Consider the following 27,924-nt stretch of genomic DNA (forward strand, 5'->3'; position numbering starts at 1 on the left):
GTTTTTACTCTACAATTTTACATACATATTTACAGAAATTCAATTAAACACAACACATATCAATGCGTGATACCACATATACATACATACATGAAATTTATAATTTAACAACCGAATACGGTTATGATTTTATGTATATGGTAGTAACAGAAATATAACAAAAAAAATTATTGTTAATTTTAAAGCAGAAATAAAGAAATTTTATGAAACGAGGAACAAGATGAAAAATTTTTTTAAATAGAAACGAAATGAATTGAATTTGAACCGAACCAAATCGTACAGTTAAATTGTTAATAAAAATTTAGTTTGTTATAAGACATCTAAATTGAAAGGTTTAAGAACTACGCAAAATTTAATTATTTTATAAAATCAACGTGAAAATTCTTAGGAAATTTGATTGAATCATCATTTTCATTTTGTGATTATTATATTTTTTTTCTATATTATATTATATTGTTCACAATTTTTACATTGAATAATTCAGATAAAAGAAAATTTATTAAAATAAATTCGTAGATATACTTATGTATATTATTTATATATACACTTAATATACAGTAGATATACTTAAGTATGTTTATAAATATTTTCGGATATTATTAACTCATTTTTGATCAATTATTATTATCTTAATTAATAATAAAGAAGTTTTGCTGTTGTTGAAACTTTTTCTAAATAACATTGGTAGTTTTTATAAATAATAATTAAAAGAATAATTATTATAAAATTAATTTACATTAAAATTAGACAAAAAATATATATGTATGTATGTATATAAATATTATAAATTAAATATAAATTTCTGCAAAAATTTATAAATATTTATAAATTATTAAAAATCATTGAATTTAAATGAATAATAAACCTTTGTTCTTGGAATAAAATAAAATTTGTTTTATTTTCTTTACCGTACTTATTAAATAAATAACACGTTTTTGCTGGAGTGGTTTACAATCAAAAAATTTTTATTAAAAATTTATTAAAAAAAAAAAAAATGCTATCAAATCAAAGAAAATTAAATTCAAATAAATTTTCAAGTACAAGTGATAAAATAATATTATTAAAAAATTATAAATTAAAAAATTCAAAAAATAATAAAATGAATAATATAATAATAAATAATAACGATAATAATATTAATTTTAAATCAAAAAAAAATAATAATTTTAATAAAAATAATAGTATAAAATTAATAAAAAATTCAAAAATAAATTTATATAACATGAAATTATTAATATTTATTGGATTTTATATAACAATAATGCATAATTATCAATATGTTGAATCAATTGATTTTTGTTCATTACATCAATATAGTAATTTAAAAAATTCTGATTATATGCAATTTACCAAAGAAGTTATTAGCCGTGAATATGCATTATTAGATAATATCAAAGGATTACATTGCTGTGCAAAAGGATATAGAAGTATTGAATGGTATGTTATTTACTTATATAATTATTAATATATTAATATATAATTTTTAATTAAGACAATCATTTAAATTTTATTGTTATACATATTTTGTTATATTTAATAGAAAAATAGAATTTAAATTGAATTTCTTAAATTTTCGTAACTATTTGAATATAATGAGCATTCAAAATTGTGCTCAAAATTAAAAAGACATAATTGTTTTATATAAATAGTCCGAATTTATAATAATTGTATTAGATAATACAAATTTGTCCGAAAATCAAAAGCAAATTGGAAAGAGAAAATCTTTATAATTAAGTATGTACTTACATATCATACGTATACATGTGTTCTATACATTAATAATGTGTCTTAAAAAAATTAAACCGAGTAATAAGTAATAAAAAAAAAAATTATTATGTTTATTGTTAAAATTGAGTACACGTCTATTATAAGTAATTTAATTTTATCATAATTCAGAACTTTAAAACCATAACAATCGACATTAAACCTCACAGAATCTATATTTTCAAAATAATTGTCGAACAAAAGCTGTTAAGAATTCAGAGATTTTTTCAATAATATGTTGCACGATCATATAACGTACATTCTTTTGGTTAAAAAATATTTTATCGTAATTTAGTTATAACGTTTTTACGATTACTTTAAGTTTCAGTGAGCGAATTCTGCACCATAAATCTGCGTACAGTAAAAAAATGTGCATCTGTGCCAAATTTTAAATCTCTGATATTTTACGTTATTCAATGAGTACTTTATAATAACAGATGAACTGATATATAATTAGATCAACTTAGAATTTGGTATAAAATATATATACACATATTATGTATATTCTTGAGCAAGAAATTTTATGACAGTTATGAGGTTGCAAATTTCTATTTCTTGATAACGCGTTACGGATTACATACGGCGCTACGCATCTTAATACATTATGTACATCGTGATAAAGTGAAAACATATAAGTATAATACATAAGCAGGCACATATAAAAATAAAATTACATTGACAAAAAAAAAATTATAAAAACCAAACCAAATTCCAATATTTCATTTTTTCAAATTACAATGATTTTTTAATAAAAAAAACCATTCCAATTTTATATTGGTTTTGTTAATGGAAATTTTATTTTAAAATTAAACGCAACTTTTACTCAATTAAGATTAAAATTTTTTTAATTAGGAACTTGAACTAAAATTACTTAACCAAATAAAATTGAATATAATTTAAGTATAACACTTTGAACGTTTAGTTTAAAGTGAGATTTTATTTTTTTTTTTTGAAATAATCTTTGGACATAAGAAGTTTTGATCTCATTAGTATATACCTTAATATACTAGATATAAAATAAATCAAAAACAAGTAAGTAATATACTTAGTAATATACATACTTATATACGTATATATATTTAATATTCAATTAAATATGAACTTCTTGAATTTCTCTCAATGAAAAATGAAATATTCATATATTTTAGTATATATTAGAATATTTTTTATTTTTTTTATTAACTTAATAAAAAAGTGCTGTCATTTATTATATAATTAGCTTCTATTTTATAACTTATACCACATTATGATGGTATTATTATTAATAGAATTCATAAATCTTTTATGTCATTAATTAGTGGAAAACTTATTAACAATATTCCATTGAAATATGGTATAAATAATTAAAAAGAAATTTATTTTATAATTAGGTTCTCTAAAACAATAAGAAACTCTAAGAAATTTTTTAACAATTTTGATTTTTAATAATTTTTTTATAAAATTAAGAATTTTTATTATAAATTTTTTTTATGCATGTACATACCAAATTATAACAGATGATTGAAAATAATAAATGAGATAAACCATTCTCTTTTGTAATTCAATCCCTATTAACATTAATACAATGTATACAATGTATACAATGCATATTGCTTGTATAATATTATATAAATAGTATATATATATACACCCATGTGATACTAGCTTTATAATAAATAAATTATGTGATCTATTCGGTTTAGTTAATGTCAACAGGAATTAAATTATGGTTGAGCTTAAGGAGATATATGTATACATACATATATAAGAAATCTACTTTACATGTTTAGAATTTATAACAATAATTAAATATGTGTTTATCTGCGACATATCATGAATCATAAGTATTATAAGATTTCTTCTTTTGAATTTATAAAATCAAAAAAAAAAAAAAGTATACCAAACAAAAATCAACCGCACTATTAAGATTTATTTTTGAAGAAAGTCCAATATTTATGTATTATGTATGAACATAATAATATGTAAATATGTACTTATATATATAAGCATGCCAAAGAATAGTTACTTACTTATTTTATTAGCCTTGAATATTTTTCATATTATTCTATATGAAATCATATCTTACTTAAAAAATTTTTTGAAATTTTGAATTACATCAAAATTCTTATTGCATTAAAATTGGTAAGTACTTAAATTGAAAAAAAAAAATTTTGCAAAATATTTATGACTCATATGAAATAGCAATATTTTCCGAAATTTATTTTAAATTTTTGAAAAAAAGCACGTTCCAGTATTTTTTTTTTAATTTAAAAAGATTACTGTCATTTAGTTTAAAGGACTTGTTCTTTTTACACTTTTTCTCTCAGAAAAATTACAAACAAAGCGCTTATAAGTTTCATTTTGTCCGTCTGACCGTTCGTCCATCTGTCCGTCTGATCTTTCTTATTTATATATAAAATAATTCCCCACCCCCCCCCCCCCTTCTCTCTCACTCGCAAATAACACACAAAAAGCTATTTAAATTCCTGAAAATGAAAATTTTTTTGACTACATAGTCAAGAAAGTTCATTGTTGTTGTAAAGAAACCACAAACACTGTAAAATTTTGCAAACGCAAAAGGGTAGCGGCAGATGTGTCCTACCATGTCGCAGCAGAATTGAATACTAAAACGACATAATGACTGTTTAAATTAATAATTACAAATTTTTTTTTTAATTTTTGTATATCGTTTTTTTTTGTGGACGGGAAATTACATGAGTCTAAAACTTTAGCAGGTCTTCGACAATAATAAATAATTTATTTCATTATCAGAAAATCCTTGTTCCAATTTCAACAACCCTACTCGCTCTGAAGTTGTCGTCTTGAAATTCTTAAAATTGGAATTTTCAGCGCCTTATATTTCCGTAATAATCAACTTTTCCAAATTTTATAGAAAACCGAAAAGATAACCGTAAACTCTATGCTATCAAAAAGTATAAATATTTTTTTCTTAAATCCTTACTTAACTGTTGAATTCCATAATGGTCGAATTCCATAATGGTTAAAGTTGCGTTCAATTTTTTTTTCTTTTCCTCATCCTAAATGTATGCAATAAATCAATATATTTTGGTATATGAATAAAAGTAATTTAAATTATGTTATGTATTATGAAAACTGACTGCTTTTAATCAGTATTGTAATTTATTCATGCCAAAAGTGCTTCTTCACAAATCATTGATTTGATCCAACTTTATTTAAAATAAAAAGTTTTCAAAGGTAAATTTAAGAAAATAAAAATTCAAAAGGTTCTTAATATATTATTAAATTTTTTAAAGGATAAACAAGAAAAAAAAACAATTAAATATTCTTTAGAGTAAATTTAATAAATTTTGTTTTTTTTTGTACATAAGTAAATACACTTACATCTTTAAACAATGTGTTATTAATTATATTTGCAAATTTTATTTACATACTGACATGTAAGAAAGAAATAACTTACACACATATTCATATATCAAATAAAAAAAAGAACAAAATAAATAAAAATATTGAGACGAAATAGACATACTTACGAAATTCTTACATAATAAATTTATAAAAATAAAAACCAAAAAAAAAAATTATATTTACTTAATATTAAAGGAATAAAAATATTTTAAATTTTCAAGGACTTTAAGGAATCCTTACAAAAAAATTCCCACAAGAAATTTTATTTTTCTTTTTTTCTGTTTTTCATAAAAATGTTACATAAAGAAAAGAAAAAATAATATTTCTTCTTATTCGTGTTAAGGATAATCTTTTTTTTTGGAGGTCACCGATTTAAAATATGCTTTGAGTACTTAAATATTTTCAACACTTTTAAATTTAAAAAAATTGTTGAAATTTTTATTTTTCATATAAGTATTTCAAATAAATTAAAATTTTCAACAACAAACTGTGCAACAACACACAAAAATAAATTGCAGGTTAAGCAAAATAAAATATTGAAGTTAATGCTTAATTTACCATACTATTACCCAACAAGAGTTTTGCACATTAAAGCAGGTATAAATAAAATTGATAGGCAAATCGAAAATATTTATAGCTCGTTCGTTAAAAATATTGTTTTTTCTGATAACCTACTAATTAGGGATTTAAATCACTAATTATTTTTTAAGGCTTATTAATATAGTTTAAGAAACAGGTACTAACTCTAGCATAATTATAGAATTTAAGTTTTTAAATAAAATTTTTTTGTAGAAGGTTTTTTGAATACTCCGTTTTCCTTACTGTAGCATATTATTGTAAATTCATAAAGAAAAAATTAAAATAATATAGAATATTTCAGCTGTAAAGATAACGTATATCTATATCTCTGTATATACTTATATTTAATTATTGTATTATTTTGAAATATTTTTGGAGCAATAAATGAAATGAAATGAAAAAAGTAAGACAAAAATTATTTTTTAAAAAATTTTAAACTGTTATACTGTATTCCTATTACACTGCCCTGGTTAGCATTGTTCTTTAACTTTTGTAACAACATAATATAAGTATATAATATATATATAAGTACTTATATATTCATCACCATTAATTTTTACTGACCATCATTTTTTTCGGTAACATGCAAAATTTTTCAATCCGTTAATAATATTTTGAAAGTTATATCAATTTAAGTCGATACACTAAAAATTTTGTCGAAACCAAAAAATTTTCAACTGAGATTTTGAAATTTAATTATTCATTTACTGTTCCTCCGCCGGAACGATCTTTTTCATAAAATTGTCACATCTTTCTCTTGCCGAAAGATTATATCATGTTACAGTTTCACCTTGTATATTAAAATGTTAAAATATATAATAATTTAATAAACAATTAATTTTTATTGCTTGATTCAATCAAAAAGTTTTTTATTTACTTAAAAACATTTTTATTAAAACTATCCAAATTAATTTAATTAAATATTTAAATTCATTTAATTTTATAATCCTTGGAAGTAAAATTTTTTTTAGTAAATAAGTTAAGTACAGAAGTTATATATACAGATTATTGAAGTTATGTACAGAAGTTATATACAGATACATATTACATGCAAACTATATAACAAATTAATATTTATACAATTTTAAAAAAACAAAATTCCCTATTAAGTAAGTAGAAACAAATAAGTAAATAAATCTCAAAATTTTGATTAAATTTTAAAAGGAAATTTTTAACTTTCCACAAATTTCTATTGATATTCTCTTCTATCTTCTATTAGCAATAGTAAAATAATTGAGTATAGGTACTTATACAGTCAGACTTCCATTTAACGAATCGCCAATTAGCATTATAAATATTAAATAAGTTCTAAAATGCAGTAAAACAGTTCTGTGTTAAGGAGAACGAACTGTTTTAGTAAAAATTTCGTGTTACGAAAATTTTTCATGTATAGGAGTTTTACTGTATAAAATACTAATAAAATTTCAAATACAGGACATAAATTAAATTATTGTACAGAAATTTATTTTGTAATCTTTTTCTTCTTCATGACCTTTAAAGATATAAGGATTACAAAATCAAATTATGCCATAAAACAAATATTATTATTAATATATTTAAAAAGCCTGCATTCAAACTATTATTATTATAAATATTATAATATAAATTTCATTGAATAAGGAAATTATTTCAAAAATAATCTTGCGGATATGTTTTTTTATCAAAAACAAATTATGTAAAATAAAAGTATATGTCGTTCTAATTTGAACCTGAAAAACTGGAACATTTTAAATATATTAATTTTGATTTACAGCACACACTTACGTCCTTACACACTTACAAAATAAGTACACAAAATAAGGGCACAATATACTTACAACTACACGTGTAAATTTTCTTAAATTCTAACCCCTTAACAAAAGTTTCGTTTCATTATTTTCTCTATTTTATTTTTATAAGCGAAATTATGTTATACCTCATTTTCAATTAAAAATATCTTCTAAACACAGTGTTTCGTGATTTCTAACAAAAAATTATATAATGATGGAGGGTGCAGATATAATTAAGTATATTCGTTTTCGAGCTGTAGCCTATCCCAAAAAAAAAGTCCAGATTTTTTCTGCTACTTAATAAATAAATGCTTATAACCTCGGAACTATGCAACATAGAAAAATTTCAAGTAAGTAAAGCAATTTTCAAGAAATTCCGGTTTTTAAAAAACTAAAATTTCTGATTCTGACTGATAAAGATCTCGAAAACTATAGTTCAAATTTAATTCTTTGTAAGACAGAAAATAAAAAACTGGAAATTGATAAAAAAAAAAATTGATTTCTGAAATTATTTGCTACCTTACGTGAAATACCCTGTATATTCCACATTATTCTGTTCATTGTGAATTCATTCATAAAAAAAAAACAATAAGAATAAAAAATATTGCGTGTTAATTGAAATTAGAACAAAATGTGTAATTCACAAAATTTTTAGCTTTCATGAACATTTTGTGTTTTTTTAATTATGTTATTAAGAAAAATAAGGAACTACTACTTATACTGAATAAATTCAAATTAATTATCTTTTCCATCAGAATAAAGACCTTTTTAAGCCATATATAAAAATAATTTCTTTTTTTGGATTTTTTATTATTTTTTCAATAATCGATAAATATAATGCTTATACAATATACTTTCCCACATCCTTAGACATGTTAGATCTATCAATATTGGCTTTGATCAAAAAATTTTTAATTTTCGTAGCGGTGAACCAATTCTATTTATTATTATTGTTATTATCATATCCATATCCTTAATTTAGGTTACTTATATAATCTGAACCGCACTCATATTAATAATAGGTAAAAAAAAAATAATAATAATAAATTATAAGAATAGCAAATAATGTTGCAAAAAAAATATCCTTTTATAAATCTCTTATGCCCTTTATTTTTTTTTCCTTTTTCTTTATGTATCCTTATATTTCATTTTCGAACATATAGTTGCATCACTTTACAACGACAGCCCTTAATATAAGCTCACTACCAAACAAACATAAATTATTGAGTTTGTTCTTTTTTTTTTCTGTTTTTGGTTCGTTCATGCCTTAAAAACAAAAGATACGAGAAATCGTACAACACTACAACACTATATAGGAACAACAACACTATTAAGAATTTTAAATTAGGATGTTTTCTTCAAGATTTTTCATATATATAAATATTTGAAGACATTTATGATATTTTCATTAAGGCTTAAGTATATTGTTGAAGCAAATATTTATACACTGTAAAAAACATTTAATTTAAATTTTAAACTTTCGTTAATAAATAATTGAAGAACAAAGTCTTAAGCCAGTAAGTATATAAAGCAAAAAAAAAAGAATAAGACATCTCTAACTGTAGCAAAATGTGAGGTGACGAAACTGTGAGACTTTCTATAGAGGTACTTAATATTATTGTGAATGTTATTATCGTCTGTATAATGAAGCCACTGCAAATATAAACATGAATTTTAATCATTTTAATAATACTTATTTTTAATAATACAGAATCTGGAGACTGGAATCGAACATGAGATCTTTCGAATAAGAACTCGATACCAAACTGCAAATGTTTGATCATTTATTTGTATTGCAAAGGCTTATATTCAAGCGCGTACACATGCAACTATGTATGGATGAAATGCAATTAAGTACAATTAAGTAATCGAACTATTTGTAATTTTTTTTACAACCTGATTACATTTTTTATTTAACACATTCAATTTGTATTAATGCAATAGTTTAGTTGGTTAGATTTGAGCGCAACAATTAAATAATACAATCAAGAAGTAATTGCAAAATTTAAAATTGCGTACTCTAAATATAAATTTTAAACCTTAAAGTTTAAAAGTAAACTTTTGTTGTTCGAACTAGAAATATTTTTAATTATAAAACGTAAGAGCTTTATTTTCAAAATAACATTTTAAGTAAATAATTTTTAAACCCCAGAATATTTGAATTTTAAATTCTTAAGGTTCTAAATTAGGTAGAGATTTATTATTTCAACAAAAATTTTTTTAAAAGACCATTTAAGTTTAAACCAAAAGTTTAAAAATTAAACTTTGTATTTTTTACAGTGTATGTGGGCACAAAAACAAAAATAAATTGTTATAACAACGTGTGTATAATATGCAAAATTTATATATTTATTTATACTAAGTAAATTTTAAATATTAATTTTATTTTAAGGTAATATTTTCTATATCAGATAACAGTACCAAGCCAATTTACGACAAATCATATTAAAATCATATTATACTTAATATTGTTCAAAAGATATATTAAAAATTGGTGCGAATCTACACTTAAAAAATTTTAAATTTATTTAATAATTTTAATTATTTTGAAAAATTTTTGATTTAAGTATCCACTATTTCCCCGAAGTTAAGAAATAAGAATTGAAAGAGAGTATAACTTAATTAACAAGAATAACAAGAATATTTTAAAAAGCTTTTTAAATCTTAAGAAAATTACGTTGGTGTAATCTTGAGAGTACTTGAATAACTCAATAAATCAATAGAATATAATTGGTCTCTTTGAAATTACGTATACAAATATAGGTTCTTTGAGTACCACGCAAATTGATGATCATTACATACATATATATACGAAATTAAAATTCTATCATTAAATTCAGTTCAAGGTTTTTATAATCCCTAATAATTATTATGAGGACTTACTTGCATGCAGAACAAACCTATTGAATTAATATATAAAATTTAATATTTATGTAATTCACATCACCTCATATTAATGCTATAAAATATTCCTTTTTTCTTTCATTTAATTACGCGTCCTCATCAACTAACTTTTGTGATTACAGAAAAAAAAAAATATTCAAGAATTAAATTAACATTTTATTTTATTCCTTTTACTTGTTCTACATCTATCATATTTTATTATCGTATAAAATGTAAATAAGTAGAACAGAATTAAAGTAAGTACTTACTTATATATAGTTAAGTATTCAATTCCTTTATTTACTTTTTGTATTCATATGCACACATACATATTATACGTATAAGTAAAACGAACAAAATAATTCCACATTTAATATGATCGTATGCGCAATGCAAAAACTAGTTTTTTACAAAAATCGAAAAAAAATACTTGTTTTCATCCTGGCTGTCTGACGGTCGGTACAAAATAGACAGCTAAACTTTTATACACAAATGGGAGTCGTGAGAAAAATTATTGTGCCGACATCACAAAAAGTTTTTAAATTCTGAGAACACAAAAAAGCGGTGATATCCTACAGTCATAACAATCAAGACAAAAATTTTAACAGTTTACAAAAATGAATACCACAAGTAGTATATTTCGCCGAAACAAATTCTTTTTCTTCGACTTCCCTCCTTTATAAAGTAATCATCTCTCAAAGTTAGCCAAATTTTAATTATCCGTTTCTTTTTTTTTTCCAATACTTACTGCAAACTTTTCCCAAATTCCAACTACGTAACTCAAATGTTTTTTCATCAAAAAATATAAAATTTATTTAACTCACGTCAATTAATTAAAGTTCAAAGTCGGCCAATATTAATGAAGTATAATTTAAAATAGTCAAACAGTTGTTTAGAAAAAAAATATTTTTATTTTTCCAAGAGAAAACTGCTAGTCTACAAAACTATGGGTTAGATACTAATTTATTTTATATATATAAGTATTTATATAACATTCAATTTCCCTTTATTATACGTATAAGAATAACGGCAGTAACATATAACACATGTGTTATTTCCATTACATGTCGTATTTGTATAACTACTATACAAATAAGTTAATAGACTGTACGTTACGAAAGACAAAAGCATTAAATACTTAAATAAAAATAATACATAGAAAAAAAAACAAAGGAAAAAAATTTTAACCCCTTCAGAAATTTAAATAGCGCCATGCGTTATCAAATAATTTGATATAAAATATCGATGAAATATTGAATTGAAATTCGATTTTCGATACATATAAATATAAGAAATTTTTATATACACACATATATGTTGTGCCATAAAGCACAATGGTACTTAAGAATAATAACGTAGTAAACGCATGAAAGAAATTTTCCACATTGATAAATAAAAGTGCTGTGACACAAAACAAGGGAGAAAATGTATTTAAAATTCACAATCATGCATAAAATTAACTTTTGCTTATATAAAAAACTAACAAATTTTCTAATCTTTCAGAAATTTGCATTATAATTTAACCCTTTGCTAACCAAAACTCTTTTTTTAAATTGCACAATTTTTTACGCTAACTTTTTATATGAAATCAAATAGTCATACAATTTGATTTTAACATTTTATTTGTAATTTAACATATCTCATAAAAAGGAATTGGTAAATTTATAATGTATTACAGAATTGAAAAGCTCGCCACAAAAGGCACATTAATTATAAATTATTGAGAGATCGAAAATCTTTTGTTTTTGTTTTGAGTTGAATAAAAAGTTCGTATCTAAAATAAATAGGAAGTGGATGGACGAGGGAGAACAAACAAAAACAAAATGAAATTTTAAAAAGGCACATGTAATTTTCGACTTTCTGTCGCAAGAGTTATTTAAATCTAAAAATAATTAAAAATTTTGAAAAAAATGTTAAACATTTTATTTTGACATTGCCCTGAAATTGTCCTTTGCATATAAATTTTTACATTGACATTTTCCTGGTTTTTGTTATGCAAATTACATAATTCTTATATAATAAAGTTCATATGTATGTGTGCATAAATATGTTATTCATTTATTTAAAAAAAATTGTAGTCAGATTTTATATATATACAGTTCCGTGTTATGCAATAGAATTATTGTTCACATATTATATAAATGTCTCTTGCTATGTATATTGAATTAATTTTAACGTAGTACTCAAATATCGTTCGGGTAATTCAATGCTATTGTTTTAACTATAAAAAAAAAGAAATTTTTAAACGAGAAACAATAGACTAGTAAGTAAGTAACACTTCATTTTATTGTTTAAAATTTATTCTTTATTTTTTATCTTCGAACTTATCCTACTTCAAATTTAAACGCAAATTTAGAGTATTTAACAAGTTGTGATGTTCCGCTGCAACAGATATTTAGAAATTTTCAGTTAATATTAAGTAAATAATTTTCTGTAATTTAATCAGGATGAATACATACTAGTACATATACATGGTTATATGCATACTTACTCGTGTGTATAAAATTTCAAAAAATAATACAACAATATTTCACCCTTCAATCAAGATTTTGGAAGCACGTTGACAATATTATGCTCAAATTTCAATAATCCTTTTCGACTTACATATATAAAGAATAGTAACATAAAAAATATGACATATACATATATATTGGTCTGAAATACTTAACTAATACATGAAAATAATATGATCACAATATACTTTAATATAAGTTAAAATCCTTTAATGGAGGAAAAGCGTTAAAAGCCCTTGGCAGTATTCAATAAATTACGATGTTTCCCTATCGTTATAATTCTATTTGAGCACTTTACTTACTTATTATTCTTATTTTATTATTTAACAAAAAAAAAACATGGTCCCTTTACTTTTGACTCTACTTGACGTGCTTTAGATTACAAAGTATGTGTAAAAAATTAGAAAATTAATTTATGTATGTATAAATGTACGTTATATACTCTTTAAGTGCAAAGACAGATCGAAATTCTGTATGATCATGAAATTTTCTAAAAATAATTAAAAATTTCAAAAGAAATTGTGGTTCTCAATTAAAAAACAACAAGCAGTTTTGAACCGAAAACAAAAATTTTTTTATCTTTTTTCTTAAGAATTTTGATTGATTATTATTTATAAAATTTTTGCTTAATTAACAATAAAAAGATTTCATAATTTTCTTAAAAAAAATTTTCCAGAAAAATACTCAAACTATGAATGCGAATCAGTAAATTTGCGATAAAATAGTACAAGCAAGCAGCTGTTTTAGTTCTGTATATTTTACGCAATTTCAAGCTAAAATTTAAACTATTGAAGAGTAGAACTTTTGAGTTATTCTAAAACTAGACTTATATAATATGTAGATTAACGTAAAAATCCAGTACAAATTTTCTTTAAAACAAAATTTTTTATACACACATATACATAGATTCATTTTTATCTAAATACGTAAGTGCATATATATAAATGTTTTTAACCCTAGTACTACTAGCTGCTATTACACATAAAAATATTTAACTTGACATCGACAAAGCGACAAAATACTTAATAATTTATTAATGAAAAATTATTACAATTTAATATAACCGGATATTAAAGTCATTTTTTGATTCTAATGTTTACCTGTTAAATTTTTATTATCGTAAGTAAATCACTATTTTTATCAATTAAGTTTACTATAATTATACAATTCATTTTGAAAAAGAAAAATTACGTAATTCACTTACGTCTAAAGAAATTTTCATATAAATTTAAAATAAAAATGTAATTCCCCTTTTCTCAATATTGTGTATATGAATGTGTTTGTTATACACAAGCAAGATATACGAGTATCATATAAAAAGTTCATGAGTTAAAAGTTATTAATGATCAACTTAGTGTTTAATTAAAAACAAAATAAACGGAAATAATAAATAATTGAAACAATGTCCAGGAATTAATTACAAAATTATTTTTCTATATAGAAAAGGCGAGAAGTATCAAAATAGATCTATAATGAAGAAGTATCAAATAACTTAAACCTATGATCTATAATGTGACAAATGAAAATATAATAATATTTTGACAGATGAAGTTTTGCATCAATTTTTATAATATTGTAATATTATTGTTGCCTCTCATATAATTGCTCATATAATTGCTCAGTGAGGCCTAGAACTTAAAAAATTTTAATATTCACAATTAATTTTTTAATTTTTAGTGTATCATGCATTTTGACCTTCCGAGCAAAAACAAGTTCATCTAAAAATTAACCATTTGCGTCAGAGAGGAAAACAATTTAACAGGTAGTATTATACAGTTGTATAAGAATAATATATTCGCTCTTGTTCGATCGATAACTAAAATATCATTAAAAATTAAAAATAAATTACTCATTACCCGTAATCGGAAACGATTTTTTTTTTAAACTTGGTTAAAGTAGTAAAATAATTTTGATTGACATTCAAATTAGTTACATTAGTAATAATAAAGTTGGGTCAAACCAATGGTTTGTATTGTAGCACTTTTCAAAATTAATATCTAGAGGACTTAACATAATGCTCTATTATAAGGGTTAATTGTGTGAGTTAAGAAAAATAATTATATTTTTTAATGTCATGGAATTTACCGTTAGCTTTTTGTGTCAAAAATTCAAATTTTACAAATTTCAAGAGGCGATAACTTGAGAGGGAGTGGAGATGAAAAAAATTTTCTTCAAACAAAATGAACTATTTATAAATGTCTAAAAGCTTCTAAAATTTCAAGCTTCTATAGGCTGGGGTCAAGAAGAAAAACGAAATCAAAAATTTGGAAAAAAAAAGACTTTAGATAACGGTAAATTTGAACGGCCATTTTGTTTTTCTAAAGTTTAACTATAGTATACCGCGCTAGGGGGCTTATGGTTTCATTGCAACAAATAGTTAATAAAAGCCATTTTTAAGGTTTTGGGGGGGTATAACTTCTAGAGGGGGGGAGATAGGTAAAAATTTTGTTCTACGCAAATAAGTTTCTAGTAAAGATCTATGTACGTACAAAATTTCAGCTTTCTATCTTCAAGGGTGTAGAAGTTTTGTAAACAGACACACGGACAGACGGACGGACGGACGGACAGAGTGAAACTAATAAGCACTTTTTTTCAAAAAAATTTTTGGAAAAGTGCTAAAAAAGTAATTCAATAAATTTCTAATTTATTCGAAATTTGTATACTCGTATAAGTATAGTAGATTAACTTTTGCGAATAACGATAATTTCGAATTTTACTCAACGATAAATGTGACACGAATATTATAAATTAGTTTTAGACAAACCTTTGACTAATTACATTTATACATTTATATGTATGTAAAAAGACAAACAATAAAGAGTTTGCCATTTAAATTAAAAGTACTGATGTGTGGCTGTCTTTTTATATCGAAACCATGTACCACATAATATTTTTGTTTTTTTTTATGTACAAACATGTTTTTTTATATTATAATAGAATAATATAACTTAATTTTCATATTATCCTTAAGAATGTATAAAATTTATATTTTTATTGTTAATAAATTTACATGAGCACATACATACATAGTGTGTGTAACATATGCGAGTACTGTGAGATCTCAAATAAAAAAAAATTTTTATAATATCTTACTGAAAAGATCAAAATTATAAAGAATTTTATAAAAATTAAAATATGTGAGAATGAAGTTGAAGAAGAAGAGAATTTTGCTTTTTATTTTTTACATGTTGTGTGTTTGTGTGTACCTTTCTTTTTATTGTTGCGGAATATCCTTTGTAAGAAATTCCAAGTAACTTTGCTTTTTTGTTTTGCTTATCTTTAACTTAAAATCTTAAATTTTTTTTTGTCTTCTCAATTTTTTGTGTTTCTTATTATTCTTTTATTATTCACTCTCCTCTCATTGAAAATGTCATTTACATTTTTATTCTTTTTGTTCTTATTTTTGTTTTTTCTTCTTTTTGACAAAGTGGTATGTTGTGTATGTGAAGTGAAGAGCTCATAATTTTATCGAGAGTAAAAATAACGAAAAAAAGGTCAGGAACGATGATGAATTTTTTTTCTGTTGTTTTTTTTTTTACATTATATTTTGTGCTCCTTTAATCATCCTATTTGTAAAATAATTTTTCTTTCTTTCAAATTTTATTTTTTTTTTCACCTTTTCAACTGTAGAATGAATGGACGATTTTTTTTTCGAAGAAGTAAATCGGCACAATTTTTTTTTTTTTTTTTAGAAAACAAATAACCTCAAAAAACACAGAATGGATGTGTTTTTTTTGTCGAAAATTATCTGTAATATAATATTTAAATGTGTATGTATGTACACGTATGGGTTAGATTCAGGTATAAAATGCGCCTATTTTGAAAAGAGTGGTCAGATATTTAAGAATTGGTTCAGATATGAAAATAACACTGATGATTTGAAAATTTTTGAAAAAATGGAAAATAAAATTGAGTAAATTAGTGCTACACTTAAAAGAATGTCAAAAATGTTTTAGATGTACAAACGCTTAATTGCCGCGAGGCAATCATACCATATTCGAATTTCTAATTCCAAACGTTGGTTGGAATTAAGAAAATTATTTTAATTTTTTTTTGACATTCAATTTTTTAAAGCAATAGGTAAATGTATACTGCCTCGCGGTAAAAATTTCGAGACAACACTCCGGAAATGCGGCAATTTTATAGGTTTAGCACTTTACACTACATAATAACATAAATGTGTAATCTAATCTAATCTAATGAAATCAATGAATATCTGAGAAATGATTTTGAAAACGTAATCCTTCGCACGTTTCTAGTTTTCTTTCAGAATGCCTTTGCATCTAATTAATTAAAAACTTTAACACCTTTGCATCTAATTAATTAAAACTTTAACACCTGTGGAGAATCTTTTGTAATTTCTATAATTTTCCTAATATCTTCATAATGATCAACAATATATAAATATTAAATTTTGACATACATAAAAATGACACATTATTTATACTTACCTGACTTGTTCAAATTTTGCAACACTATATCTGCTGAAACGCTTATTTGAATCATTGTCAACCTTTAAACCGTGTTTTAGAGCTATTTTTTGAATATGAATGTATAAAGGATCAAGAGAAGTGACAGATGACAATTACAATGAAAAATGTTAAAACAGAAAAAATATGTACTTTAATTAATTGGAGGTTTTTTTGATGAAAAATTTGTCTTCTTAAAATTTAAAACTTCTTTATAATAAAATTAGTTTTTACCACTCTCCTTTACCAATATAACTGGATACTCATATAATTTTAATATTATATTAAAGCAATGTACGTTATTATAGTAAGTAGTGTAGTAAATTAATTTATTTGATTAAACTAACAACATATTAAGAAATTTAAGTATTACACATCATCTAAAACACACACTGTAATGCATTAAGTTTAGTCAACTTACATTTTATGATACTTTCAAGGTTCATTTCCAGGTAAATGCACTCCAGGTAATAATTATCATTTTCATTTCTTCCTAAGATATACTTTAATTTTTTGTTTTTTGTTATGGTTAATAATAATATGAGTGTTTATAGAACATTTTAACAAATATACATAAGTACACATACACATGCTTACATAGTGCACAGTAATATTAATGTCATATAATATAAAGAATATTTCAGACATATATTAATGTAAAAATTTATTCTTATTCCCTTGTCAAATTCTCAAAGTAATACCTGCATTTTAGAAAGCGTGTATAGTTAAATAAAGATGAATAAATGCGTGATACAGGGTGTTTTATTGTTTTATAAAAAAATAAGTTTTGATTAATTTCTAGTCACTGCCGATGGTCTTGAAGAAAAGAACAGAAACTGGTCATCAAAATTTGTATATAGGCACTAACATGAGCTAACTACCATAAATAAATACTAAATATTAATAAGAGAAGGGTTAAATCACAAAATATTTGCTAACCAATAACATATATCTAAATTTTGTTTTCAATCAGTTGATTATAACAGTTCATATTCAGACTGTTCATTATAACAGTCGGTATTCGGTCGAAACCAAATATTTTAATCAATTATTCAGCAATATCGATTTCAATTTGCAATAAACCGATTCTTTCCCAAAAATTTTTGTCTAAATATACGGTTAAATTATGTCACTTAATCTGCATAGACTTTTGAAATTCTGTTATCTTACATAAGGCCAAAAAAATAATGGCACAGTATAACAGATTGTTTTCCCTTTAACCATGTAATTTTGTTCATGTTGAAGTTCTATTGGTTTGGTAAAAAAACTTAACCAATATTTCAGAACGTTTTAATAATCTAAAAGAAAAAATAAAATAAAATATAAAAAAAAATCTCCAAAGAGAAAATAAACAAAAATTATGAGAAATGCTGACAAAGCAAAAATGCCATATGAAATTTTCTATGTATCTCATATGTAGCACCTTTTTTCCATTTTATAACATATGTACATACATATATACTTAAATTATGTAAATATGTATTTCACAAAATAATTATTATCATCTTTTTGTCCTCTTATACTGTATCCCACTTTGCTACACATATAAGTATAACACATTTTACAATTAAAATTGAGATAATATGAGGAAAGAAAAGGAACAAAATCGAAAAATCTCAAAAATTAGATCTCAACAATATTTTTTAATGCTGTGTAATCAGTAAAATTGTTATTTTTTCCTTAACAAGATTACAAACAAATTAAGAATATTAAAAAAAAAAATAAAACAATTAATAAAAAGAATCGATATAATAGTTATGTATGAAAACCTAACAGAGATTATGTCAAATTCTGGACCGAGTATAAATAACACTTATAGAGTCGATAAACCGTGTAAATGTTTTCGAAGCATTTTGAGATTTTTAAAATTGTTGTTGTTGTTATAATTTTTTTCCTTATAATTTCTACTCTTTTGTGATATTTTACCCACCGATGGCTTTAAATTTCAAATAATAATTTTTTTTTTGTATTTCACTTGTTGTTATACAGTTTTTGGTTAGTTGGTTATCATGTTTTGTTATGGTGTGTGATTCAATCAAAATCTAGTATTTTTTCATTGTTTAATTTATAATCCTTATTGATTTATTCAAAAAAACTGGACCACTGCAATATTTTTGACGTTTTACTTCAGTTTTTTTTTTTTTTGAATTTTGAATCTTATTCTCCCATTAGATATATTTGGCTCTTTAACATATGGTGGTCTTATAGTTTTTATATAAAAATAAAAGATCCCATTATGTTTATGTACGGAGAGATATGTATGTATATGCATAAGTTTGAATTTATAATTAATTGGAATGACATCTGCTTTTGTAATAACATTTTTGTTTTTGTACTTCTGTTTGCTGTTATATAAATTTAAATAAATTAAAGATTTGTTGCTTGTGTCGTTTCCTAATATTTATGTATGTATTGTATTTGATCTGTGGGAATTAAAATTGAAAAAGAATAATTTAAATGAATTATTTAATGGATGATACACACCATTTTAATAAACAGTGTTTGTATATTTATGTGTACATATTTTAATGAACTTGAATCAAATCAATTTGGAATTTGGTAATTAAAGTAACACTTTTCACTTGAATAGGTGAATGTTTCTTTCGAGAAAATTTTTAATTAAAATTTTTAATTAAAAATTATTGAATAAGCTTCGGGGAAAGAAAAAAAATTAAAAGAAACATTAAAATAACTACCGAATTTGACGGTTAATATGATAATTTAATAATTATACGTATGTATATGTATTTTGTTGAAAAGACATTTACTGTTAGATTTTCGAAGAAGTAATAAGCCGAAAATTGAAATTTTGCTAATTTTAAGAGATGAAGACTAAAAAGAAGAGCTAGGTTGAAAAAAAACTCGTTCCAGCGAAATAAGTAAATCGATTAATAATTTCTACAAAATATTAAAATATTTATAGCTCTTACAACGTATACCGAACGCCTAAGAGAAAAGCAATATTCGACTCTTACAACGTATACTGACCTGACCGCATAAAAGAAAAAAAAATGCTAAAAATTTGATAAAAAAAAGGAGACGGGTTGATTCGACAACCTATTATTTGAACAGCTATTCTGCAATTGTTATGTCTATAGAAGCGGTTTTGGCTGTAGGTTTTAAGTTTAATGTAAGCGCACGGACTGACTTAAAGACAAACAGACGGACAGGATGAAATTAAAACAAACTTTTCAATTTTAAAATTGTTTTGAAAAATACTAAAAATAAATTCTTTTTAAGTTATAAATTTTCTTTTATAAATATGCGATGTAAATGTGTTATACAACATTGTTGTGATTTTAATTATGAGAAACATTTTAATGAGAAATATTTGATACTTTCATTTTAGTATATGATAATACTTTTATTAATATACTATGGCGTAATATTTATTTTTGTCAATGAATAAGAAATTATAATGAAAGCATAGCATTAAATTTAATTTAAACTACTAAATTTAATTTCATAATTACTTCTATAGTTTTTAAAGGAAACTACTTCCATGACGACATAGTTGTGTCGAATAAATTCAGTTTCAAAAATAGAGAAAGAGTTCTAAGAATAGAGACATCGTTCTAAGAATAACTAATAGCAACTCCTTCATGCAACTGCAGAACAAATGGATAACGTAATCAAAGGAAACGAGCCAAGAAAGAAAAATTTTTCTGCTCGAATTTAATATAAAAAAAATTTTTTTTGAAATCTTCTTTTGTATCAAATTTAATTACTTACATTAATGAAAAATATTATTAGGCTTAATGGATATTTGAGCGTCACAATAGATATGATTAGCTTGATTTCATGGTAATAATTCCAATTTATATCTTGCAAAGTTCAAGGATTCAACTAATTTTTGGAACAGTTGATTTTGTATATGAAAAACAAAAAATACTAAGTAAGTATGTTAGTACACCTTTCTTTTTCTATAATTCAAGTAAAAAACGATAATCTAGTACTTATTTCAAAAATCAGTATATGTAAAAAAAAAATTTATTTTAAATAAATCGACACCTAGATGACGCTGAAGCTGGATAATAATTATATTATTGTGAATTCCAACAGACAGCGACTGTCTACTTGACTAGCCGAATACAGATTTTGATATTGTTTGTTGAAAAAGGTTGATTTGATTACTAACATACAAGTTAATGCGATGTTGTGGTGATAGCTAATGGTGAAATATGGAGAAATGTTTAAAAAAATCAAAAGTAAACTTTTTTTTCAAAAATAATTAACCAAGAAAATAATTAATTTTTTTTATTTAAAGCATAAATAGAAAGAAAATTATAATCAGTAAAAATTATAATTTTAAAAATAATTGGATTCAACTCAAATAAGATTAGTTTTTAATAAACTCAAGCTGTATGACAATAAAAATGTCATATAGCTTAAAGTAACAATATAAATTTGGTTTTTTTTATAAGATTTCATGCCATTTTTTTTTCTATGTTGCCAGATTTTTTGGCAAAATTTTCCAGATTTTGTGTGAAATCAATATGGTAACGCTATCCATGTAATACGTACTTACGCCATTTTTGTTGTATAAAATTTTGTTGCATAAAGTATGTGAGAGAATTAATTGAAAGTTTTTATTATTTCTTAATTTAATTTACTATGGCAAATTTAAAATTCCATTTTTTATTAAAGTTTTTTATTTAAGCCCCATTTTGTTTTTATTACCTCTTGTACTTTTATATTAGATAGATTGAAAATGCTACAAAAAAATTTCTATTCTCATTGAAAAAATTATTTTAATCCACTTCAATTTTGAATGTCTCGTTTCAACAATATAAATTTATACAAAGATAATAAAGTATATGTGAAATTTAGTAAATGAGAGAAAATTATAAACTTAAGGTTATACGAGTATTAACACTGTAGTAACATACAAATCGCATTTGTCAATTAATTTCCCTGTGTACATACACATCTATATCTGGTTTTGGAAGTTATTTCATACTTAAATTAAACCCAAAAACTAATAAATTTTATTTCTTTAACAATTTAAATAAGAGAAGGCCCACAATTTATTGAGAAGCCAAAAAAAAAAATAGTGAACCATTATAAGTGACTTTTTTTGTAGGAAAATTTATAAACAAGTGACTGTCAGACATTAAAAATTTAAGAACTTAAATCTTTGCCTAATGCATTAAAAATTAGAAGAAGAAAAATTTTAAGTACACTTTAGAAAAATTCAATTTTTTTTTCTTAAATTGTAACAATTCGAACAAAAAAAAGAAAAAAAACAAAAATATAAAAATTATTCGTTCTTCAAAATCTTCAAAATATTTTCATGGAATTTCATACCTCCAAGCAACAACAATATAAAAACAACAAGAATTAAATCACATTAAATAAATCTTATGGGTCATTCCATCACATAATCTGAACTTTAACAAAAAAAAAAGAATTTAATAATGGCATGAAATTAATATAAAAAAACAATAAAAAGCCGAACAAAGATAAAAAAAACAACACTTTAAAAACTTTACTTTAGTAGAAATAAAAAAAAAATAATTTTACCCTAGATGAGTGAGAGAGAGCTATAGAGAGGAAATAAACCATAGAGAAAAATCAACTAAAACACTATATTTTTAATTTCTCATTTCTCTTCAAACGATAATAGAAGAAAAAGCACTGAACTCAAACTGTTCTTACACAAAAAAAAAAATATACTTTCTCTTTCTCTTTTTGTTTGTTTTTTTAAGATAACTAAATTATACATAAAGGCTTTCGGCTACACACTTGAGAGTTGAATAATTTTGTTAACAGCGCAAAAAAAAAACAATAACAACAATAAAGCAATAAAAACAAATAACAATAAAAACCCTAAAGCCAAATCGTTCCATATCGAAATATTTTGGATTTTCTGGAGTTCCCTTTTAAAAGAGTATAATAAATTGGAAGGTGTCATTTTTTCCGTGATTTAACTTACATTAATTTGTCATACGAATGTTATTTAATTATAAATTTGGTTATAATTTTCTTATACATATACTCTTTAATCGTATTAAGTACTTACCCGTATACTAACTTCTAGTTCTGTAAACGAAGACATTATGTAATCTGTGCTTTCCTACATTACAATATCCTACCAGACGTCGGCCTTTCTTATATTAATTGCACAAAAATATAATTCGTAGTGGTCACATAATCGATTTCGATTTGTCATGAAACCTAAAAGTATGCAATACTTTATAAAGTAGGAAATATGAAATCATTACAATTAATATCTTGTGTTCTATATGCCCATCCTTAGAATCAATCATTCTACTGAAAAACCTTTACTAACAACCTTTACATACCAATTAAACGACTTGCACATTTCTTGAAGTGGTTAATTATACAATTTATGTACATATAGCTACGTACATAAAATTCCTTGATGCTCCCAAAAATATGCAAAATTTTAAAATTTAAGTAATTTTAAGTAATTCTTTTAAATAAATGTTATACTTTGTCAATTCTTTTTTATTTAATTTCAAGTGATAACTTAAATTTCTAATTTTATTTCAATTTAAGATAAAATATTATATCAAATTGGAGTATAAAAATTTTCATATATAAAAAAATAACGATGGACTAACAATAATTTATCTTTAGATTACAAATAAATCTTAATTTGATATACGGACGTGCAGATGACGAACCCTAATATTTACATATAAATTTTTTTCACATTTCATCTCTTTAATAATAACACTTACTTTAATCTCTTCAGAGAGAATATTTCTCCATTTATTCATAAAATTTACTTAACAAAAAAAACTTTAAAAAAATATAAAGGGTGTTTTACAAATTATAATATATTAAATCATATTTACATATAGTATTAGTAATTTCCAAAAATAAGTTTCCATTAACATTTAACGAGAATGCTTCTCTTATTAATTAAAACTCTCAAATCCTTATTCAATTTTCAATCTTAAATAAGGTTTTAATATGAATTTTTCATAGCTCAATGCTTTCCAAGTTTAATACATTTTTAAACAGTTTTCTGCAGCAATTTTAAAACAGTAGAGGTCACTATTTCTCTTAATTATTAAAATGATATTAGAATAAAATCAGTGTTCTCTATATATATCACATTTTTAATTTAATTTCCTTGAAATTAGAATTTTTTTTCATTATAGACGGATGCCATTTTTCTAATAAAATTACTTTTTTTTTTTGCAATTTAATTTTTCTCAATATATCATGTATAAATTTTAAAATATCGACTAAAATATCAAAGTCAAATTCATTTCGAATCAAACATTTAATCATTCTTAAATCACCCTATATTCTACAGTATCCTATAAAACATAGGTGCATACTTATGCATACATATAGTGTATAACGAGAATAAAAGAGAAAAATTATATCAAAAAGAATTGGTAATATCTGTATAACAGCTATTTTATATACTATTCATTTATAATACTATATCACTTACTGAGAACGAATTGGTAATAGAACATACATTCATACACGTAAATTGAGATATTTTGGAAATTCTATTAAAGATTGAGTTAACAAACGAAAATAATCAGAAAACCACAACAAGTAATGTGTAATGTGTAAAAAACATAAGAACAAAAAAAAAAAAAAAATTCACAATTTTTTTTACTCTTGTTTTATGCTTTTGGTTTTTTTTTTCCTCTAAAGTGGCACACACATTAATAACTCTGATGGCATTTACACTTTAACTATGTGTATACGTCCAACAACACACACTTACAATGTAGCCAGTGCTATAGAAATAGCCAAGAAAAATTATTTTTGAATAAAATTTTGTTTTTTTTTTTGGGTTTTTTTTTGGATACCTCAATATATGCCCCATCAAGCGGGTAAAGTTGTACTTAGCGTCACAGTAAATTCGAAAACAAAAAATTCTTTTTCATATGATCTCATTTTCTTCTCTTTAAAGAGTTTATTGTTATTTTCAATATTATAGAATAATTGGATTTTGTTTTTTTGTAACCAAGTTATCCTTATCAAACGCCATGACTTTACAAATTTTGTTATGTACTTTTAATACCTCACCTGAGATTTTTAGATTTTTTCAAAGAAAAATGTTTTTTTTTTGTTTGTTTTATTGCTTGTAACTGCTTTCTTTTTGCTTCATTTGTTTCCCGCTTTAACGATAAAGGTTAAATTTTTTATGAGTAAATTTTCTTAGTTTACACTCTCTTTTTGTTTAATTGTTACTTTTACTTACTTGTACTTCTCTTTTAGAATTTTACGTTGGGGACTTTAAATATTAATGAAAAAAAATAAAAAATATTAAAAAAACAAAAAAATTCTAAGAATTGTTCTATTTTTTTTTTTACTTAAATTTTGGCAATAAAAAGAAAACAACGCGTACCCTTGGCAAGGAAAAAGAATCTGATAAAATTTATGGTTTGTAAAATAGCACATTTCCAGATGAAAATAATTTCTATTTCTTAGTATGATGGTTCCCTTAATATCATATTAATATATCACTTTTTTGGATATGTACAAAATTATTTCATACATCTTTTAAATGAGAACAAAACTAAAAGAACCCTAAACAACAAATAATCAATAAATCATAATTCAAATTGTAACATTTAAATGGGTAATGGATAAAAATATTTAATCTAAGAAGACTTTGACAATGTTCTCAAGGCAACGAATTCTTTTCATGTTTTCCTAATACAGAAAGGTATTTAAAGACAGCCAGAAAATTAATCGAAAAATTGTCTTCTAAGAAAATAAATTATTTATATTATTGTTAAGAAACTATCAAATTTCAGGACCTCTACAAGTTTATATAGCTTAAGAAAAAATCATATTAAAAATTTGAAAAACAAAAAGCGTTTTTAAGATAACGCTTAATTTAACCAGTCATTTGGTCACTATAACGTGTGCAATTGAAGAACCAAATTTCTAAGTTGCTGTGATTACACTGAATTTAAAAAACAAATAGGTAAATTTTGACATAATAAAATGTCAAAATATGCAAATTTTTAAGAATATATGGAGCTATAATTTTTATAAAATTTTTCACAGGTACACAGACGAACAAACGTCATTCTTGAAAATGTACCAACGTACATATAAAATTATTTATTTAAAGGATTTTGCAAAATTTTTAGTTTATTTTTCTAAAATGAAAAAACATTATAATTTAGAAATTTTCCTTTCAATTGAAAGCCCTGATTATAAAATGAGAATGCACATATATAATTTGGTAATCAAGGAGTCTCTATAGTACATACCCTACAACAATTAACTTAATTATTGAATATTTTAATTTAAAAAGAACTGTTTGATATTTGTAAACACAAATTAATAAATTAAAATATTTTCTTTTTTCTCGGAATCCTTAATATTACTCAAAAAATTTTTAATATAATATTTAAATGAAAATTTATTTCCCATTTATTTACAGCTACATAATCATTACAAGGTATAGAATATGTACAAGGTATAGAATTTTAGGTATTCCAATGTACAGGCATTGTACACAAGAACTCAATGATTTTCAAAAATAAAAAATTTCAAGTTTTCAAAACATGAAACTCCGAAATATGAAAATAACATAAAAAATGTATAGATTTAACTGAGTAAACCCTCATTCTAAGCCTTATTATCAATATGCTTCTACACGAGAAAGAAACGAGAATACATCAAAATTTTCAAATTGATTTTAAGTTTATGATTTGGAAATGTGTTTGAACTGGTTAGCATTATTTTTATGCAAAAGTTTTACTTACTCACGAAAATTTATATATCAGATTATATAACAGTATACTTAAAAACCATACAACCAATATAATCAATATTGATCCTTTAAACTTATAGTTAATATTTCTCATGGCACATTGCTTAATCTTATTATCTGTATTCTTGGTATATACTGATATTTTGTTATAATATAAAAACAATTTTGAATAATACTGCTACTTGAATAATAGGTCGTACCTGTATAACATAATTTTAAATAATTTCTTAAAGTCATTGTGGGCACTTCAATATTTAATCGCTTCAATTATTATTATTCGATATAAATGAAAAATAATTAATTTTAAATATTTACAAATCTAATTCTATTTCAATTCTAATTTTAATAATATACAAACAAAAGATACATAACTTAGTTACTTACTTATTAGTTTCTTATAAGCTTACATAACCAAAATAAATACCTTTAATGAAAGTTCAATACCATTACGAAACATTTTTAGTATTTATTACTACATATTACAAAAATATTTTTCTTAATAACTAAAAAAAATTTAAATGAAAATCTTGTAGAAATACAAAACTATTTTAATCAGAAAATACCTCTTAAGACAATCACTTTGAAATTTAATTTCAATAACAAATATTACAAAAATTTTATTGCAAAAATCCAAAAACAAAATTCAGTAAATGCTTTTACATAATTTGTTATACAAAAAATAATTTCTCTTTTATATTGTATACTTTAGTAATTTTTAGTACATTTTCATCAATATTGAGGAAGAAAGAAATTTTACTAGTTTACAATTCCTAATGTCTCTTGGGATCGAAATCTAAAATTTTATAAACAAATAAATCTAACTGAGAAGCCTAGAAGGAAAATTTTCCCTA

At 23.2% G+C, this 27,924-nt stretch overlaps 1 protein-coding gene across 1 annotated transcript in view; it reads left to right on the plus strand.

Moving 5' to 3' along the window:
• Positions 1-1,193: 1,193 nt before the first annotated feature.
• The window catches only part of LOC129609686 (fibroblast growth factor receptor 3-like), a 57,295-nt gene continuing 30,564 nt past the window's right edge, over positions 1,194-27,924 (plus strand). The window contains exon 1 of the mRNA XM_055521781.1: positions 1,194-1,437. Within this exon, the coding sequence (XP_055377756.1) occupies positions 1,223-1,437 (215 nt within the window). The 5' untranslated portion in view covers positions 1,194-1,222. The remainder of the gene's footprint in view (positions 1,438-27,924) is intronic.

Source organism: Condylostylus longicornis, unplaced genomic scaffold (assembly GCF_029603195.1).
Source record: "Condylostylus longicornis isolate FDR11 unplaced genomic scaffold, ASM2960319v2 ptg000040l, whole genome shotgun sequence".
Classification (NCBI taxonomy): domain Eukaryota; kingdom Metazoa; phylum Arthropoda; class Insecta; order Diptera; family Dolichopodidae; genus Condylostylus; species Condylostylus longicornis.